The 19,309-nt window shown below is 46.0% G+C and overlaps 2 protein-coding genes across 5 annotated transcripts in view; one reads left to right on the top strand and one right to left on the bottom strand.

Annotated features, from left to right (window-relative positions):
• Nucleotides 1–4,908, bottom strand: part of immp1l (inner mitochondrial membrane peptidase subunit 1) — a 202,684-nt gene extending 197,776 nt beyond the window's left edge. Inside the window, exon 1 of one of the 2 annotated variants that reach the window (XM_038807873.1) lies at nucleotides 4,790–4,908. The gene's annotated coding sequence lies outside the window, so the exon portion shown is untranslated. The remainder of the gene's footprint in view (nucleotides 1–4,789) is intronic. The other variant, XM_038807872.1, reaches the window with a different exon arrangement.
• A 99-nt stretch (nucleotides 4,909–5,007) lies between these two features.
• The window catches only part of elp4 (elongator acetyltransferase complex subunit 4), a 459,315-nt gene continuing 445,013 nt past the window's right edge, over nucleotides 5,008–19,309 (top strand). Inside the window, exon 1 of one of the 3 annotated variants that reach the window (XM_038807869.1) lies at nucleotides 5,008–5,167. In XM_038807869.1, coding sequence (XP_038663797.1) covers nucleotides 5,032–5,167 — 136 coding nt within the window. In that variant the 5' untranslated portion in view covers nucleotides 5,008–5,031. The remainder of the gene's footprint in view (nucleotides 5,168–19,309) is intronic. The other 2 variants (XM_038807871.1, XM_038807868.1) reach the window with 2 other exon arrangements.

Genomic DNA, 19,309 nt, shown 5'->3' with positions numbered 1-19,309 from the left:
ATTTTCTGCCGCAGGTAGCGATCGTATATTATCGGCTGTCATCCATTCGATGGGACAAAAACTGCCCAATGCCATACAGCAAAGCTTCACGTGACAGACAGTGGCTTTGAGGAGTCAAACTGTGTCAACATCCCCGAGAAAGATAACCGCTGCTTCACCTTGCTGAGCACCATATCCTGGGTCTTGCCCCAACTCCAAGGCTGGTCTTTTTTCAAAAGCAAGAGGATAGTAGCCAAATTCGAAATGAAGCACGCATAATAATTCACTAATCCAAGGAAATAGCATTGTTCCATAGCATATTGCAGAGCGGGGCCATTCTGATTGTCCGTACCTTCTCAGTAACTGGGTCCAGGCCATCCCGATATCCCAAACAGACATCTTCTTTCATGTGGAATACACATTTTGCATGGCACAGGCAGATCCCATATTCATAAAATCTTTTCAACACCACCTCAAGGTTCTGCAAATGTTAATGTTCCATAGCCCCTGTAACTAACACGTCATGAAAGTAAACCGCAATGTGCGGCAATCCATGCAGGATGTTCTCCACGGCACACTGGAAGACCGTGTACATCGAGGAGACTCCGAACGGAAGCCGGGTATACTCATAGATTTCCCTTTTGGTATTAATGGTGACATACTGCCATGAGGCTTTAATCGAGCTCCAGCTGTAGATAAGCGCTGTTCATTTCCAATTTCATTAATGTACAGCCACTGGTCAATGTTGCATATACATCCTCGATGCGAGGTAAAGGGAAACAGTCTAACCACAAAGCCATGTTCACTGTCAATTTATTGACTCCGCAGGGTGGACTATCTTATCCGGTTTTATTAAGGGCACCACCGGTGCTGCCCAATTGGCGAACTGCACTGGCCGAATAATGCCCAAACTTTCCAAACACTGAAGTTCTGTTTCAATTTTCTCCTGCAGGGAACAGAGCGGGCACAAAATTAATCGGAGCTGGACGACCAGGTCCACCTGGGCTATGGCCACGTCCCCTTTAATGGTTTGGTTCCCAAACCAAGCTGGAAAACCACCGGCACTTTGCTCAGTACTGTACACAAACCACCAGAGCCCACTTTGTGGATTTGCTGCCAATCCAACTGCAGCTGGTGTAGCCAATCGCGGCACAACAGGCCAGGGCCATTTCCTTGTACAACAATGAGAGGAAGGCGCACCGACTGGCACACATAAACCACCGGAGTAAGGGTGGATCCCATGATATTCAACCGCTCCCTTGTATGGGTGGCCAAACGAGCTATCTTGTCGGCCAGAGACAAAGTTATGCACTCCTTGTTTGGTAAGGTCAAAAGTGCTCTGCGCCACTTCAGAAATGGCCTCTCCCGTATCCAGCTCCATCTGGAGCATATGGCCATGAACTTGCATTGGAATGCAAATAGGGGCCGCACAGGGTGCTGCCCAACCGTTCAACTGCATCTCAGCCTCAACCGTGGCCTCTTCTGGGTTAGCCAGATGCAAGAAGCAGCCCTGCCTACCTCGACTGGGGCGCTGGACCTCCTGCTGCGAGCGGTTACGTCTAGATCCATGACCACATGTAGCACATGGGCCAGACTCATCTTCAGCCAAGCCCAGGGATGTTGCACGTCTTGGCGGCAGACTCTTTGGCCCAGAAGCCAGAGTCGCAGTCAACTGGGGCCGCAGGGGGTGCCACATGTAGGATGACTCCTAAAACGTTAGCCTCCATCCCCTTTATCTCTTGAATGCGCTTTCTTGGGATAGGGAAATCAGCAGCGTCTGATGAAAAGTTATGGAAATATTACCCAAAAGGTTTTTCTAGGTTTCCATATTTGACACTGCAGACTAAGCGGTCGTGAGCCTATCAGATAAAACAGTTCCATGCTCACAAAACCCGTCTGCGGAACCCAGTGATGGACTCACAGGAGGATCTTTCCGCTGTATTAAACAGATAGATTATCGACGAGATTGAGTTAAAGTGTTGAGCCACAAATTTCACGAGCTGGTTGAATGTTTGCATATCCGGTGTCGCCAGGTATAAGGCACTCTGGATCACTCCGAACATATGCGGTCCACAGGCTGCCAACAGTATGACGCCTGGTGCTCTTTCTTGATATTGTTGGCCAAGAAGAAATAATGCATTTGTTTAGTGTATGAGTTCCAGTCTACACCAGTGTCAAATGTATCTAACCGCCCAAACAGATGCACAGTGAATCAAAGAAATTCAAACCTGGGTCCAGAAAATTGGGTAGGTCACAGTGTCGATAGCAAACCAGTTTACTCCTCATCACCAGTTTGATAAAGACACGGGAATCCAAACCGAGTAAAAATAAGGCAACATTTTACTTACAAACAGAATATTTACACTCCTACCGGGTTCTTCTCCAGTTGGTGCCTTACTGATCAACTTTATCAGGGAACAAAGAACAAAGAAAAGTACAGCACAGGAACAGGCCCTTCGGCCCTCCAGGCCTACGCCGACCATGCTGCCCATTTAAACTCAAAATCTTCTGTACTTCTGGAGTCCGTATCCCTCTATTCCCATCCTATTCATGTATTTGTCAAGATGCCCCTTAAACGTCACTATCGTCCCTGCATCCACCACCTCCTCCGGCAGCGAGTTCCAGGCACCCACTACCCTCTTGTGTAAAAAGACTTGCCTCATACATCTCCTCTAAACCTTGCCCCTTGCACCTTAAACCTATGGCCCCTAGTAATTGACCCCTCGACCCTGGGAAAAAGTCTCTGGCTATCCACTCTGTCTATGCACCTCATAATTTTGCAGACCTCTATCAGGTCGCCCCTCAACCTCCTTCGTCCCAGTGTGAACAGAGCTGTGACTTTTTCTGGGCAGAAAGTTAAACAGAAATCCCACCTGCCCTCTCAGGTGAAGGTAAAGAATCATCCCATGGCAATAATTCAGAGAATCCTCGCCAATATCATTAAAAAGCAGAGGATTTGCTTATTTCATTCGGGAAGTTCGTACTGTGCACGGGGAAGAGAAGCATTCCCACCTAATAGGCCCTGTGCAGAATGTTACAGTGAGAATCAAACCCTGGACCCCAGAGCATTACCCTGGGTCTCTGGATTATTAATTCAGTGACAACATCACTCTGCCGTTGCTTCCGCCCACATTCAAAATGGTCATAAGTTCATAAGATAGAGGAGCAGAACTAGGCCATTTGGCCCAGCGGGTCTGCTCCGCCATCTAATCATGGCTGATCTCATCCTGGCCTTAACTCCACCGTTTTACCCGTTGTCCATAACCCTTCAACGCATTACCAATTAAAAATCTGTCTAACTTCTCCTTAAACTTACTCAAAACCCAGCATCTACTGCACTCTGGGATAATGAATTCCAGATTCACAACCCTTTAGGGGAAGTAGTTTCTTCTCACCTGTTTTAAGTGTTCTACCTCTTATCCTAAGACTATGACCTCTCATTCTAGAATGCCCCACAAGAGGAAGCATCTGCTCCACGTCTATTTTATCCATTCCTTTTATCATTTTGTATACCTCAAGTTGATCTCCCCCGATTCTTCTAAACTCTAGTGTATCGGCCTAAACTGTTCAATCGCTCTTCATGACAAGCTCCTCATAAGGCCATAATGATAGGAGCAAATTTAGGCCATTTGGCCTATCGAGTCTACTCCGCCATTCAATCATGGCTGATATGTTTCTCATCCCCATTCTCCTGCCTTCTTCCCATAATCCCTGATCTGCTTATTCATTCATCTCTGGAATCAACCTAGTGAACCTCCTATAAACTACCTACAATGCCATCACATCTTTCCCCAAATAAAAGGACCAAAACTGTGCACAATACTCCAGGTATGGTCTTACCAATGCCTTGTATAGTTGCAATAACATTTCCTTATCTTTATACTCTGTTCCTTTAGCTAGAAATGCTAATATTCCATTAACTTTCTTTATTATCTGATTAACCTGCATGCTAGTTTTTTGTGACTCATTAATAAGGACCCCCATCCCTCTGCAACAGAGCATCCCAAAGTCTCTCCCCGTTTAAATAAGGTGCCTTCCCATTTATCCGACAAAAATGCATGACCTCACACTTATCCACGTTAAACAGCATCTACCACATATTGACCCATTCTCCTAACATTTCTATATCCATTTGCAAGGTTCTTATTTCCTCATTGCGACTTACTTTTACTTACCACCTACTTTTATGTCACCTGCAAATTTGGCTACAGAAGCTTCTATCCCTGCATCCAAGTAGTTTTTATAGATTGTAAATAGCTGGGATCCAAGGACCAAACCCTGTGGCACCCCACTAGTTACATTTTGCCATCCTGAAAAATACCCATTTATCCCCACACTCTTGTCTTCTGTCCGTCAGCCAGTCTTCTAGCTATCCAAGCTAATGAAATAGTAGAAATGACAAGAGTTCCATATTAAGGAATAGAAGACCAATTCAGACAAGTTTGATTGGCACCCTTCATTTCCAAGTTATTTTTTTTCCTTTCGGATACGATTATATCAACAATAATAGAATCAGATGGTTGCTTTGACTGTCGAAATACACTTACAGTTAACCTTACACTCTTTACTGAACCTCAATCTCACTCCTACCATCCCCTAAGCATCCCCGGGGTGCACTCTGGGTTTTGTAGTTTCCTCTGGCGACACTCCAAGGAGCTCCTGCGAAATTGCGCATGCGCATTCAGTGAAACAACCTCTGCTGACTTGGTAACCGTTTGGCAAACTTTGAGTTGCCGTATATTTAACATCTAACTCTCGTGGGGGGGAAAATGACGTCGGCTACCAAAATAAGAAAAGTACAAATCTGTACCTTTACTTCCTTACACGGAAGATAAACTCATCGCTTTGGCAATGTCAACCGTGCGCTCGCTCGCAGACATCGTTCGGGGGCGGAGGGAGAGGAGGGAAGAAGCCAATCAGAAATCAACTATTATGCGTTTCCAGGCCATGATGGTTGAGTAACGCTATCCCTGATTGGATGATAGTTCTCGGTGTTTACTTGGCACGCCTTGCTTTTATCCATGGTGCAACACGGCCAACGGCCGTGGGAAGATGGCGGCGCGCGCGGGCACGAGTTTCCAGCGGAGGGCGCGGGGCCAACGGGCAACGGTGCCCGGCACCCGGCCGTCGCTGCGCAACGGGCAGCTGCTGCTCTCGACTGGGGTGCCGTCCCTCGACTACATCATAGGTCAGTGTGCCCGGGCGCCAGCAAATTCACCAGGGCGAAGATGAAGGGTGATTGTAAACACAAGAACCTTTTACCCCCTCGTTCTCACCTGATGGGCAGAAGCTGAGCAACTTCACTCGCAACATAACCGAGCAAGGCCATTCAGCTCATCTGAATGTACGCAGGGGTGCCAAATCTCCAGGAATTCAAGACTTAAAATTTTACAGCCCCTTTCACTGAGGCCGCACGTCTCAAAAGTATTCTACTTTTGAAGTATAGTCAATCTAGTAGGGAATGCAGCAAGCAATTTGAGCTCAGCAAAAACCCACAAACAACAATAAGATAACGTTAACCTAAATCTTCTATTTTGAGGGATAAATATTAGCCTGGACGAAACCCTTGGAAAAGGTGTCATGGAATCTTTTGTGCTCATTCCTACTTTCTAGAACTGAGTACCTTGGATAGCCATTTCAGAGGGCAGTCAAGAGTCACGTAGGTCAAATCAAGTAAATATGGCAGATTTCCTTCCCTAGTGCACACAGTGAACCTGATTTTTTTTTTTACGTCACTATTACTGAGACTAGCTTCTATTCCAGAATGTAATTTAAATTCCATCAGTTACCATGGTGGAACTTGAACCCATCGCCTTGAAATATTAAAATCTTGGTCACCCAGCAAGCAATTTGAGCTCAGCAAAAACCCACAAACAACAATAAGATAACGTTAACCTAAATCTTCTATTTTGAGGGATAAATATTAGCCTGGACGAAACCCTTGGAAAAGGTGTCATGGAATCTTTTGTGCTCATTCCTACTTTCTAGAACTGAGTACCTTGGATAGCCATTTCAGAGGGCAGTCAAGAGTCACGTAGGTCAAATCAAGTAAATATGGCAGATTTCCTTCCCTAGTGCACACAGTGAACCTGATTTTTTTTTAACGTCACTATTACTGAGACTAGCTTCTATTCCAGAATGTAATTTAAATTCCATCAGTTACCATGGTGGAACTTGAACCCATCGCCTTGAAATATTAAAATCTTGGTCACCCATGTTCTCTCCCCCCCCCCCCCCCCCCCCCTCCCCACATCTACATCTGCCACAATTTACCCTCTGATTTTAGTTTCTCTGCTGTTTGGCCTTTCACACCTTTTATTCTTTATGGGGACTGCCATTAGCACTCTTTTTCCCTTGGTTACTGTGGCTATGACTCATCTTTCATTCCCTCACCTTACAGTATAAATATCTCTCACTTTCTATGCCTTTTACCTTTGACAAAAGGTTATCTGGACTCAAAACGTTAGCTCTTTTCTGTCCTTACAGATACTGCCAGACCTGCTGAGATTTTCCAGCATTTTCTCTTTTGGTCCCTGGAATATTAACCCGAGCCTCTGTTTTACTAGTCTGATGGCATTACCACTGCACCACTGTCCATGGTTTTCAATTCAGAACAAATGCACCTCTGACAGTGCACTCCCTCAGTACTGCAATGTGAGTCTTACATTTGTGTTCAAGTCTTGGATTTGGACTTCAACCCACAATTTCCTGACTGAGGCAAGAGTGCTATTATTGTACGATTGGATGGTAACTCACTAAGTGGTCTGGCAACTTGTGTGGTTGAATGTCAACTCTTTACTGTTAACCTAATTTTAAAAAATAAATTTAGAGTACCCAATTGATTTTTTCCAGTTAAGGGGCAATGTAGCATGGTCAATCCAACCCTGCACATCTTTGGGTTGTGGGGCGAAATCCATGCAAACGCAGGAAGAATGTGCAAACCCAACCCGGACAGTGACCCAGAGCCGGGATGGAACCTGGGACCTTGGCGCCGTGAGGGTTATCACAATTATATACGTGTCTTCAAAGCATGGTGCTATCATTATGCCGACTTCTCTCAGACTCTTCCTACACCACTCTGCCTCCTGTCTGCTGTCGTGTGTCTCTACATCATACTGTGGCCTGTACAGTTTTCCGGTGCCACTTTAACCCTTGCTGTGCAGAACAATCTACTGCATCTACCCACAAGCCTTTAGCCAACATAATAATAGTACAATCTTTCTTCATTTGCTACCCCTTGTCTCCTGCTAAATTCTCTGATCTTCTAAACTCAGTCTGGAAGCTTTATGACTTCTTCCGAACTTGTTAACTTCCTATTGGTAGTTTCAGTTGCTTTGGGCTGACTTTGGTGGTTCAGAGTTTTACTTGTAGTACTCTGGTTTCAACATCTAGGTTCGCTTCTTGTACTCTTCTGTGTCATGTTTTCCTTGGTCAACAACCTGTTGTCTTTGGTCAGATACCATTGGCTTGTCCCGTTCCTTTCAGAGGAAATGCTTGCTCTGTTTATTCAGAGAGTGGACTCAGGGTTTCTTTTTCCAAGGGATCTGCCATGTTCTTCCTGGAAGTTGATGTATCAAAAATGGAACTTACATTTCCACTTGTTCATAATTTCAGCCAAATATTTGTTTTCTCTTACGAAAGGGAAAATGTTGTCAAATCTCAGCAAGTCTGGCAGCATCTGTAGGGAGAGAAAAGAGGTCATGTTTCGAGTCCGATGACTCTTTGTCAAAGCGCGTTCTATCTCTCAACAACTTCTCCTTTAACTCATCTCACTTTCTCCAAATCAAAGGTGTAGCAATGGGTACCTGCATGGGTCCTAGCTACGCTTGCCTTTTTTTGGGGTATGTGGAACATTCTTTGTTCCAGGCCTATCCGGGCCCCTTGCCACAACTCCTTTACCGATACATTGATGACAATTTTGGTGCCGCGTCATGCTCTCGTTGGACCTTGAAAAATTAATCAACTTCGCTTCCAGTTTCCACCCCTCCATCACTTTCACCTGGTCCATCTCAGACACTTCCCTTCCCTTCCTTGATCAGTCTGTCTCCATTTCCGGCAATAGACTATCCACTAATATCCACTACAAGCCCACTGACTCCCACAGCTATCTAGACTACAGCTCTTCGCACCCTACACCCTGCAAGGACTCCATCCCTTTCTCTCAACTCCTTCGCCTCCGTCGCATTTGTTCCGACGATGCCACTTTCCAAAATGGTGCTTCGAAAATGTGTTCCTTCTTCCTCGACCAGCTTTGACAAAGAGTCATCGGACTCGAAACGTTAGCTCTTTTCTCTCCCTACAGATGCTGCCAGACTTGCTGAGATTTTCCAGCATTTTCCTTCGTTTCAGATTCCAGCATCCGCAGTAATTTGCTTTTCTCATTTGTTTTCTCTTATTTTACAGTTCCTTTTCAACATTTTAAATCTTTTCATTCAGCTCCGTCACTACTTTGGTGAGTTCAGTTTCTAAGTTATTTGCAGAATCCTACAAGATGAACAAATTCAACCGGGCATTCAGTTTCTTTCGGAGTCTTTCTTCCATGGCCACTGACTGCTCCTTCTCAAGAGTTTTCCAATTGTCAGAATTTTCCTTTTTTATGTTTAAAGTCTGGATTTCCTCTTCCATACTGCACATCCAATCTTTTGTGTCCTTCAGATTGGACCGAAGTTCAATAGTTTCAGTTCTCTTCTCACGATGGGAGTCCACTGTTTCATCAGTTTTGGTTGTTAATTCTGCGTTCAACCAAATGTTTTTATTCCAGTCTGTCTGAATTTATAAGGTCAGAGAATTGAGGAGGAGGGAAGGGGTAGCGCATGAAGAAAGATTGTTCGGTTAATATATTGGCTAAAGGCTTATGGAGAGGTGTAGATTGTTCTGCATAGCAAGGGTTAAAGGAGGTACTGGTGCACTGTACCACCCACAGTATGATGTAAAGAGACACATGACAGTAGACATGAGGCAGAGTGGTGTAGGAAGAGTCTGAGAGGTTGGCATAATGATAGCACCTAGATAGGGCTTTACTTCGAAGATATGTATATAATTATGGTAACAGAAAAAAGTTGATGTTCAACCACACATGTCTCCAGACCAAAAGAGAAAATGCTGGAAAATGTCAGCAGGCCTGGCAGCATCTGTAGGGAGAGAAAAGAGCTGTCGTTTCAAGTCCAGATGACCCTTTGTCAAAGTTAAAAGGCATAAAAAGTGGGAGATATTTATACTGTGGCGAGAGGGACTGAAAGATGTCATAGCCACAGAAACCAAGGGAAAAGAGTGCTAATAGCCACACAAGCCAAAGGAAAAGAGTGCTAATGGCAGTCCCCAGATAGAATAAAAGGTGTGAAAGACCAAACAGCAGAGAAACTAAAATCAGAGCGTAAGCTGTGACAGATGTAGGGGGAAGGGGACAACAAAGGGGAGAAAAAGTGAGGAGAGGGGGGATAAGCTGGGAGGGAAATTTATATATATATAAAGAAAGAAAGAAAACGTAAAAGACAGTTGAAATGAAATGGAATGAAAACAAAAGGATCAAGTTGGGGTAGAGCTAATAATCTGAAGTTGTTGAATTTGATGTTGAGAGACCGGAAGGCTGTAGTGTGCCTAACTGGAAGATGAGCACAGTAAGAAGTCTTACAACACCAGGTTAAAGTCCAACAGGTTTGTTTCAAACACGAGCTTTCGGAGCACGGCTCCTTCTTCAGGTGAATGGAAAGGCTTGTTCCAGAAATGTTTATATAGACACAGTCAGAGATGCCCCGGAATGCGAGCACCTGCAGGCAATCAAATCATCAAAGATGCAGAGAGAGAGGTAACTCCAGGTTAAAGAGGTGTGAATTGTCCCAAGCCAGTTCAGTCGGTAGGCCTCTGCAAGTCCAGGCTTGTTGGTGGGGGCCGAATGTAATGCGACATGAATCCCAGATCCCGGTTGAGTCCGCATTCATGCGTGCGGAACTTAGCTATAAGTTTTTGCTCAGCAATTTTGCGTTGTCGCGTCTCCTGAAGGCCTCCTTGTAGAATGCTGACCCAGAGATCAGAGGCTGAATGTCCTTGACTGCTGAAGTGTTCCCCAACTGGAAGGGAACAGTCCTGCCTGTTGATAGTCGCACGATGCCCGTTTATTCGTTGTCGCAGTGTCTGCATGGTCTCGCCAATGTACCACGCTTCGGGACATCCTTTCCTGCAGCGTATGAGGTAGACTACATTGGTCGAGTCGCACGAGTATGCGCCGCGTACCTGGTGGGTGGTGTTTCCACGTGTAATGGTGGTGTCCATGTCGATGATCTGGCATGTCTTGCAGAGATTACCCTGGCAGGGTTTTGTGGTGTTGTGGTTGCTGTTCTGAAGGCTGGGTAATTTGCTGCAAACAATGGTTTGTTTGAGGTTGCGCGGTTGTTTGAAGGCCAGTAGTGGGGGTGTGGGGATGACCTTGGCAAGATGTCCATCCTCGCTGATGATGTGTTGGAGGCTGCGAAGAAGATGTCGTAGTTTCTCCGCCCCAGGAAAGTACTGGACGACGAAGGGTACTCTGTCAGTGGTGTCCCGTGTTTGTCTTCTGAGGAGGTCGGTGCGGTTTTTTGCTGTGGCGCGGTGGAAATGTCGATCAATGAGTCGAGCGCCATATCCCGTTCGTACGAGGGCATCTTTCAGCATCTGTAGGTGTCTGTTGCGCTCAACAGTTGTCCATTGTCAACTTGTCAGACTACACCCTTCAACCAGACGAAATCGAAGTCCTCAGCAGAGGGCTCAATTTCTGCACCACCACCAAAATGGACCCCATCAGTCTCGCGGCAGATACGGAGGAATTCATCAGGCGAATGAGGCTCCGGGAATTCTTCCACAGACCCCAAGAGGCCGACAGCGAACCCAGGGACACGACCAATGAACCGGAACAGCAGACCGCGAGATCTGCAGTGCAGCAACCGAAAAGGAAAGAGTCAAATTGGACCCCTCCGGAAGGCCGCTGCCCTAGACTCGACATGTATGCTCAAGCCGTCAGAAGTCGTGTCAATGCCAGATTCATCACTCGCAATCACAAGGCAGCCTCAAACGTCACCCAAGCACAACGCAACGCCATCCGCACTCTCAAGACGAACCGCAACATCGTCATCAAACCAGCAGACAAAGGAGGGGCCACCGTCATACTGAACAGAACAGACTACTGCAAAGAAGTATACCGACAACTCGACAACCAGGAACACTACAGGCAGTTACCCGCAGATCCAACCAAGGAACACATCCGCCAACTCAGCAGACTGATCAAGACCTTAGATCCAGACCTTCAGAACACCCTACGTGCTCTCATCCCACGTAATCCCCGCATTGGAGATCTCTACTGCCTCCCGAAAATACACAAGGCCAACACACCAGGCCGTCCTATCGTTTCAGGCAATGGGACCCTGTGTGAGAACCTCTCTGGCCACATCGAGGGCATCTTGAAACCCATCGTACAAGGTACACCCAGCTTCTGTCGCGACACGACGGACTTCCTACAGAAACTCAGCACCCATGGACCAGTTGAACCAGGAACATTCCTCGTCACAATGGATGTCTCGGCACTCTACACCAGCATCCCCCATGACGACGGCATTGCTGCAACAGCCTCAGTCCTCAACACCGACAACTGCCAATCTCCAGACGCAATTCTGCAACTCATCCGTTTCATTCTAGACCACAACGTCTTCACCTTCGACAACAAATTCTTCATCCAGACGCACGGAACAGCCATGGGGACCAAATTTGCACCTCAATATGCCAACATCTTCATGCACAAGTTTGAACAGGACTTCCTCACCACACAGAACTTTCAACCGATGCTATACACCAGATACATCGATGACATTTTTTTCCTTTGGACCCACGGCGAGACATCACTGAAACGACTACACGATGACATCAATAAGTTCCATCCCACCATCAAACTCACCATGGACTATTCTCCAAATTCAGTTCCATTCTTGGACACACTCGTCTCCATCAAGGACGGTCACCTCAGCACCTCGCTTTACTGCAAGCCCACAGATAATCTCACGATGCTCCACTTCTCCAGCTTTCACCCGAAACACATTAAAGAAGCCATCCCCTATGGACAAGCCCTCCATATACACAGGATCTGCTCAGACAAGGAGGAGCGCAACAGACACCTACAGATGCTGAAAGATGCCCTCGTACGAACGGGATATGGCGCTCGACTCATTGATCGACAGTTCCACCGCGCCACAGCAAAAAACCGCACCGACCTCCTCAGAAGACAAACACGGGACACCACTGACAGAGTACCCTTCGTCGTCCAGTACTTTCCTGGGGCGGAGAAACTACGACATCTTCTTCGCAGCCTCCAACACATCATCAGCGAGGATGGACATCTTGCCAAGGTCATCCCCACACCCCCACTACTGGCCTTCAAACAACCGCGCAACCTCAAACAAACCATTGTTTGCAGCAAATTACCCAGCCTTCAGAACAGCAACCACAACACCACAAAACCCTGCCAGGGTAATCTCTGCAAGACATGCCAGATCATCGACATGGACACCACCATTACACGTGGAAACACCACCCACCAGGTACGCGGCGCATACTCGTGCGACTCTACCAATGTAGTCTACCTCATACGCTGCAGGAAAGGATGTCCCGAAGCGTGGTACATTGGCGAGACCATGCAGACACTGCGACAACGAATAAACGGGCATCGTGCGACTATCAACAGGCAGGACTGTTCCCTTCCAGTTGGGGAACACTTCAGCAGTCAAGGACATTCAGCCTCTGATCTCCGGGTCAGCATTCTACAAGGAGGCCTTCAGGAGACGCGACAACGCAAAATTGCTGAGCAAAAACATATAGCTAAGTTCCGCACGCATGAATGCGGACTCAACCGGGATCTGGGATTCATGTCGCATTACATTCGGCCCCCACCAACAAGCCTGGACTTGCAGAGGCCTACCGACTGAACTGGCTTGGGACAATTCACACCTCTTTAACCTGGAGTTACCTCTCTCTCTGCATCTTTGATGATTTGATTGCCTGCAGGTGCTCGCATTCCGGGGCATCTCTGACTGTGTCTATATAAACATTTCTGGAACAAGCCTTTCCATTCACCTGAAGAAGGAGCCGTGCTCCGAAAGCTCGTGTTTGAAACAAACCTGTTGGACTTTAACCTGGTGTTGTAAGACTTCTTACTGTGCTCACCCCAGTCCAACGCCGGCATCTCCACATCATAACTGGAAGATGAGATGCTGTTCCTCCAGTTTACGTTGTGCTTCACTGGAACATTGTAGCAGGCCAAGGACAAATGTGGGCATGGGAGCAGGGTCTTGCGTCAAACTGGCAAGCAACAGGAAGGTCGGTCCTGAATGCGCACAGGCCGAAGATGCTCAGCAAAGTAATCACCCAGTCTACGTTTGGTGTCTCCGATATAGAGGAGACCACATTGGGAGCAGCGAATGCAATAGACCAAATTGAAAGAGGTGCCAGTGAAACTCTACTTAATCTGGAATGAGTGTTTTGGGCCTGGGATGTTATGCATGGAAGAGGTAAAAGGGCAGGTATTGCACCTTCTGCGATTGCGTGGGAAGGTGTCATGGATGATGGGAGAGGTGGTGGGTATGGTGGTGGAGTGGATCAGATTATCCCGGAGCGAACAGTCTCTGGAATGCTGACAGAGGGAGTGAAGGGAAGATGTGTTTGGTGGTGGCATCGCGCTGGAGTTGGTAAAAATAGCGGATGATTATGCTTTGCATGCAGAGTCTGGTGGGGTGAAATGTGAGAACAAGGGGGACTCTATCCTTGTTCTGGGAGGGAGGGGAGGGGGCGAGGGTAGTGGCGCGGGAGCTGGACCGCACGCTGTTGAGGGCTCTATCAACAACTGTAGATGGGAAATCATGGTTGAGGAAGAAGGAACACATTTCTGAAGTACTACTTTGGAAAGTGACAGCATCGGAACAAATGTGACGCAGGCGAGCTGAAATAAAGGGATGGAGTCCTTTCTGTCGACCAGATAGCTGTGGGAATCAGTTGGCTTGTAATGGATATTAGTAGATAGTCTGTTGCTGGAAATGGAAACAGCAAGGTCAAGGAAGGGAAGGAAGGGTCTGAGATGGACCAGGTGAAAGTGGTGGAGGGGTGGAAACTGGAAGCGAAGTTGATTAATTTTTCCAGTTCCGGATGAGAGCATGAAGCGCCACCAAAATAGTCCTCGATGTACCGGTAAAGGAGTTGTGGGAGGCGACCCGGGTAGGCCTGGAACAAGAAATGTTCCACATACCCCATAAAAGGCAAGCGTAGCTAGGACCCATGTGGGTATCCATTGCTAAACCTTCGATTTGGAGAAAGTGGGATGAGATAAAGGAGTTGTTGAGAGATAGAACTAGTTCAACCAGGCGGAGGAGAGTAGTAGTGGATGCGAATTGTCCAGGCGACTTTTCGAGAAAAGCAAAGAGCTCTCAGGTCGTCGTGGTGTGGATGGAGGTCTAGAGAGATTGCACATCCATGGTGAATATGAGGCGGTTAGGGCCTGTGAACTTGAAGCTGTCAATATAATGCAGGGCATCAGAGGAATCGCGGATATAGGTGGGAGGGAATGGACCAGAGGAGTGAGGATGGAGTCGAGATAAGAGGAAATAAATTCAGTGCGGCAGGAGCATGCTGACACAATGGGCCTTCCGGGACAGTCCTTTTTGTGGTTAGGTGGGTTGGCCACACTAAATTGCCCTTAGTGTCCAAAAAGGTTAGGAGGAGTTATTGGGTTTGGGGGATAGGGTGGAAGGGAGGGCTTAAGTGGGTAGGTGCAGACTCAATGGGGCAAATAGCCTCCTTTTGCACTGTATGTTCTGTGTTATCTATGTTATCTCTATGGATTTTGGGGTCGGTAAAAGCGGGCTATCCGGGGTTGAGAGACTGAGGTTGGAAGCCTTGTAGCGGGAAGGGATCCGGAGGAAATTAGGTCGCTAATGGTGTTGGAGATAATGACTTGACGTTCAGTGGTTTGGTCATGGTCCAGGGGGAGGTAGGAGGAAGTATCTGAGAGTCGGCGCTCAGCCTCTGCAAGATAGAGGTCAGCATGTCAAGACAACAATAGTACCCCTTTTGTCGGCAGGTTTGATGACAAAGTCGGGGTAGGACCTAACGGAGTGAAGAGCAGAAAGTTTGGAAGGAGAAAGGTTGGAAATGGGTGAGGGGGGCCGAAAAATTAAGACGGCCAATGTCCTGTCGACAGTTCTCAATGTAATGATCGTGGGCAGGTAATTGTCGCGGCGTGGATGTCCAATTGGAGGTACATGAAAGGATCCGTGGAACGGTGGGGGGGGGCAGACTCTAGCCCAAAGAAGTGGGCACGGAGATTTAGGCGACGGAAGAAGAGTTCAACATCATGTCGAGCCCGGAATTCAGTGAGATGTGGTCGTAAGGGTACAAAGCTGAGTCCTTTTCTCAGAACAGTACGCTCCGCCTCAGAGAGGGGAAGGTCGGAGGGTATGGTGAACATGTGGCAAGGGCTGGGGCTAGAAGAAATGGGGTACGAGGGATTGGGACTGGTGGAGGGCCTTGGAGGAGCAGAGGTGTTGATAAGTTGTTGAAGCTTGCATTCCTTAACATCTGCAAGAAACAGGAAAAGTTTATTGTTAACGCGTCGAATGATGCGAAGAATGAAATGAAACTGGGACAGGGACTGCTTTGAGAGAGAGGTCTCCAGACTACTTAGCTCATCTTTTGTAATTTTACTTCTGCTAGCCATTCTGAGATTCTTCATACACTTTTGTGAGAACTCCTTTCTCTTGCAACTGTTCAACTCTTTCTTGACTTTTTACATTCTTAATTTTCAATTCAGTCATGTCATTTTTCAACGAGTCAATTCTCAGTAAGTTAGAAGCATCCTTCATGTTCCTGGATCTTCAGCGCTGGATTTACATTTCTCTACCTCATTTCTGTCTTTTCTTTCTCCAACTGCAGCAGAGATTCCTTGACCTTTATTTTGGTTTCACTGATGGCCAGGTCTGACTGCTGCAAAGTACTAACTTGTGTCAGTTCTGTAATCGTGCTACGTGTGGCTTCATTATCTGCTCATAACTCTGAAAACTCTATGGCTTTTCATTTCAATGCTTCCTTTTTTCCAGCTGGTTCTTCAGCTTTTCATTCTCTTTCTTGTACCTCGTGGCTCACTGTCTCTTCTCTGCCAACTCTCCAAAGATGTGCAGGTTAGGTGGATTGGCCATGCTAAATTGCCCTTAGTGTGCAACAAGCTGGGGGGGGGGGTTACGGGGATCGGGTGGAGATGTGGGCTTAACTAGGGTGCTCTTTTCAAGGGAACCTGCAGAATTGATGGGCCGAATGGCCTCCTGCCCTGTTAATTCTGTACATCTGTAAAACTGGTTATTCAGTTTGTTCAGCGACATTAAATTAATTTTGCTTCTCTTCAATAATTTTCTAGAGGAACAAACTTTGATCTGAAGGATAGTTATAGCATGTTAGGGGTAGTCTTATCTCTTCAGCAGCACAAAGAAATTATATGCTTTAGTTACATTTGATCTTGAAAGATAATCAGCTGTCCTTAAACTGTTTATTTTCTTGTTGACCACATTACCAACATACTGCACTCCAGTGCATTATTTTGTTGCTACTGATAGTTCCAACACAGCTTTATCTGAAAATATTGATTCTTCAAAGTCTTTCAGGACAGTGACTTTGAATATATTTTCTGCTTGCCGTTGTGCTTAGCTGTACTTCTGGTCGAGTTCTTCCAATTCCGCTTTAATACAAACGTTTCCGCGTGGAATAGCTTTGTTTTCCTTTTGCGGGTTTTGTTTCTTTTGGGTTAAATTAGATTATTTTCCTTCATTCACAGCCAGCTCCTCACTCCGCACTGCCACCTGCTGTTGCGGTTTGGGACTACTGGCATTTTGTAAGCCTTCCAGCTGCTTCTTGCCCTCTTCTTTCCTCTGCACTGAACTCTGGCTCGCGCAATTTATTGCGCTGACATGGTTTGCAACCAATTTGTGATTTGCTTGAGTATTGTCTCCCTCGCCCTGGGATCTCTTTTGCCTTTTGACGCTGTATTAGGGGTTTTCTGGATCTTTTATTAATGTCTGCACTCTTCACAGCTTGGAGTATAATATACTTGTCAAAGGATTTTAATATCTCAAAAAACATGATTGAGGTTTCACCAAAACCTTGTTGTACGATTACAATGTCAGCAAATTCACCAAGTAAGTACAAGATTGTATTAACTTGTAATTCCTCTGATTTCCCACTTAATTCTGATGTGCTCCTGTAATCTAAAAATGTTCTTCGCCATGACTCCCAACTTTGCATCTGGTTTTCCCCTTCTGTGAGCCCAAATCGATCAGATAGGTTTAATTTATGTTCTATAGCTGTTTTTATGAACAGGGGTATAGGCTTTAATTTTTTTTCTCTTTAAAAAATGGCACCTCAGCATTTCTCCTCTCCTCATCCTGCACTTGTCAGGCTTCAGCAGACTTCCACTGTGATCATGGGCCTGATTTTTTTTTTTTAACAATAAATTCTGCAGGAAATCATCAAACAAGCCATGTAGGCCAATCATTTGTTTTTAATTTTAAGCTTAAAGACTCAGTAGGAATGTGATTTTAGGCTCTGGCTGAAAAAAATGTTTTCATTCATTTCAGCTCAGCTGCCACATGGTATGATCCTGACTTTAGGTTTACTTACAGCCGTCTTATAGCTGCACTGGTTAAAGAATCAGTATGCTCTGCCTGATTAATACCCTGACTATTTAAAAGCTCAGTTCAGCCCTTTTCTGAACTTTGCTTACCCTATTTGTAATCTGGCTTAGTCCTTTGACTCTAAATTTGATCACATCTAGTGATGTATCTTCCCTGAATTTTTCTCACGCTTTTTGTGATCTGGCTAGGTCCTTTTACTCTGCATTCAATCAGGTCTGGCAATGGTCCTCCCTCTATGTGCGCTGGAAGAGTCCTTTAGACGCACAGTGGATTTTTCTTCTGGCTCCATGTCTGCAATGGAGCTTCTTTTAAGACCATCTCCAACTGTGAATTTGCTTCAGGTGTACTTTGCTCAGGTTAGGCTGCAGTTTCTTTAGTTTCTCATGCCTTGAGATTCTGGGTTCCTTCTCAAGCATCCTTGAGGTTATGGCAGCATTCATTAGCTGCTTTCAGATTTTGGTGTCCATCCCACCACTGCCACCATGTTGTCAGGTTGTTTGGTGTCTCGAAGAGGTCTGGAGGCTTGTGTGGTTGAACATAAAGGCACAACCCATATACATATATATTTAGGTGCTATCATTATGCTGATTACTTTCAGACTCTCCCTCCACCACTCTGCTGCTTATCTACTGTCATGTGTCTCTCTCTACGCCTCATACTATGGTTGATACTGTTCTTTAGTCCCACATTAACCCTTGAAATGTCTAATTAAACTAGTGTGGCACGTGGGGGGGGGGGGGGGGGGGGGGGGGGGTTGTTGGGATCCCAGGAGTAGGATCAGATAGGTCAAATTTAAATCAGGAAAATGGAGGTGGAACATGAGCTAGTGATGTAGAAGATGTAGTGACAGGCTTGGAAGTACTGGAGAAGCAAAGTTCAAAACATTTCCAACAAGGGAAAATGGTGGGGTTAAACTGTTTACACTTCAATGTAAGGAGTATTACAAACAAGGCAGATGAATTAAGGGCAGCAGGATGTCATTGCATAAACGGAAACCTGGCTAAAGGAGGAGAAAAATTGGCAGCTCAATATCTCTGTTTACAGAGTCTTCAGACACAATAGAGTGGGAGATATAAAAAAGGAGTGGCACTAATGTTTAAAGAACCAATTCCAGCTGTGAGAGGGATGATATACTAAACGGGTCAACAAACTAGGCTTTATGGGTTGAGCTTTGAAATAAAAAAGGGACAGTCACACTACTGGGAATATATTACAGACTCCAAATAGTGAAGGGGAGATAGAAGATCAAATATGTCGGCAATTTTCTGCCGTGTAAGAACAAGAGGGCAATAATAGTAGGAAACGTTTACTATCGCAATGTCAATTAGGATTCAAACAATACAAGGGGAACTGAGGGAGAGGAATTCATGTAGTGTGTCCAGAAAAGTTTTTTCAACCAATTAGTGGCAAACCCAATAAGAGGAAATGTAATTCTAGACCTAGTCTTGGGAAACTAAGAAGGGCAAGTGAGTGAAGTGACAGTTGATGACTATATCAGGGATAGTGATCACAATGCAGTTAGATTTCCCATGGAAAAGGACAGAGATAAAGCAGGAGTAAACATTTTGAACTGGGAGAAGGCATATTTTGCAGAAATGAGAAGGAACTTGGCTGAGGTGGACTGACCACCACTCCCAGAGGAT

Source organism: Scyliorhinus canicula, chromosome 9, assembly GCF_902713615.1.
Source record: "Scyliorhinus canicula chromosome 9, sScyCan1.1, whole genome shotgun sequence".
NCBI classification, from domain to species: domain Eukaryota; kingdom Metazoa; phylum Chordata; class Chondrichthyes; order Carcharhiniformes; family Scyliorhinidae; genus Scyliorhinus; species Scyliorhinus canicula.
This window is presented reverse-complemented; position numbering and strand designations above follow the sequence as displayed.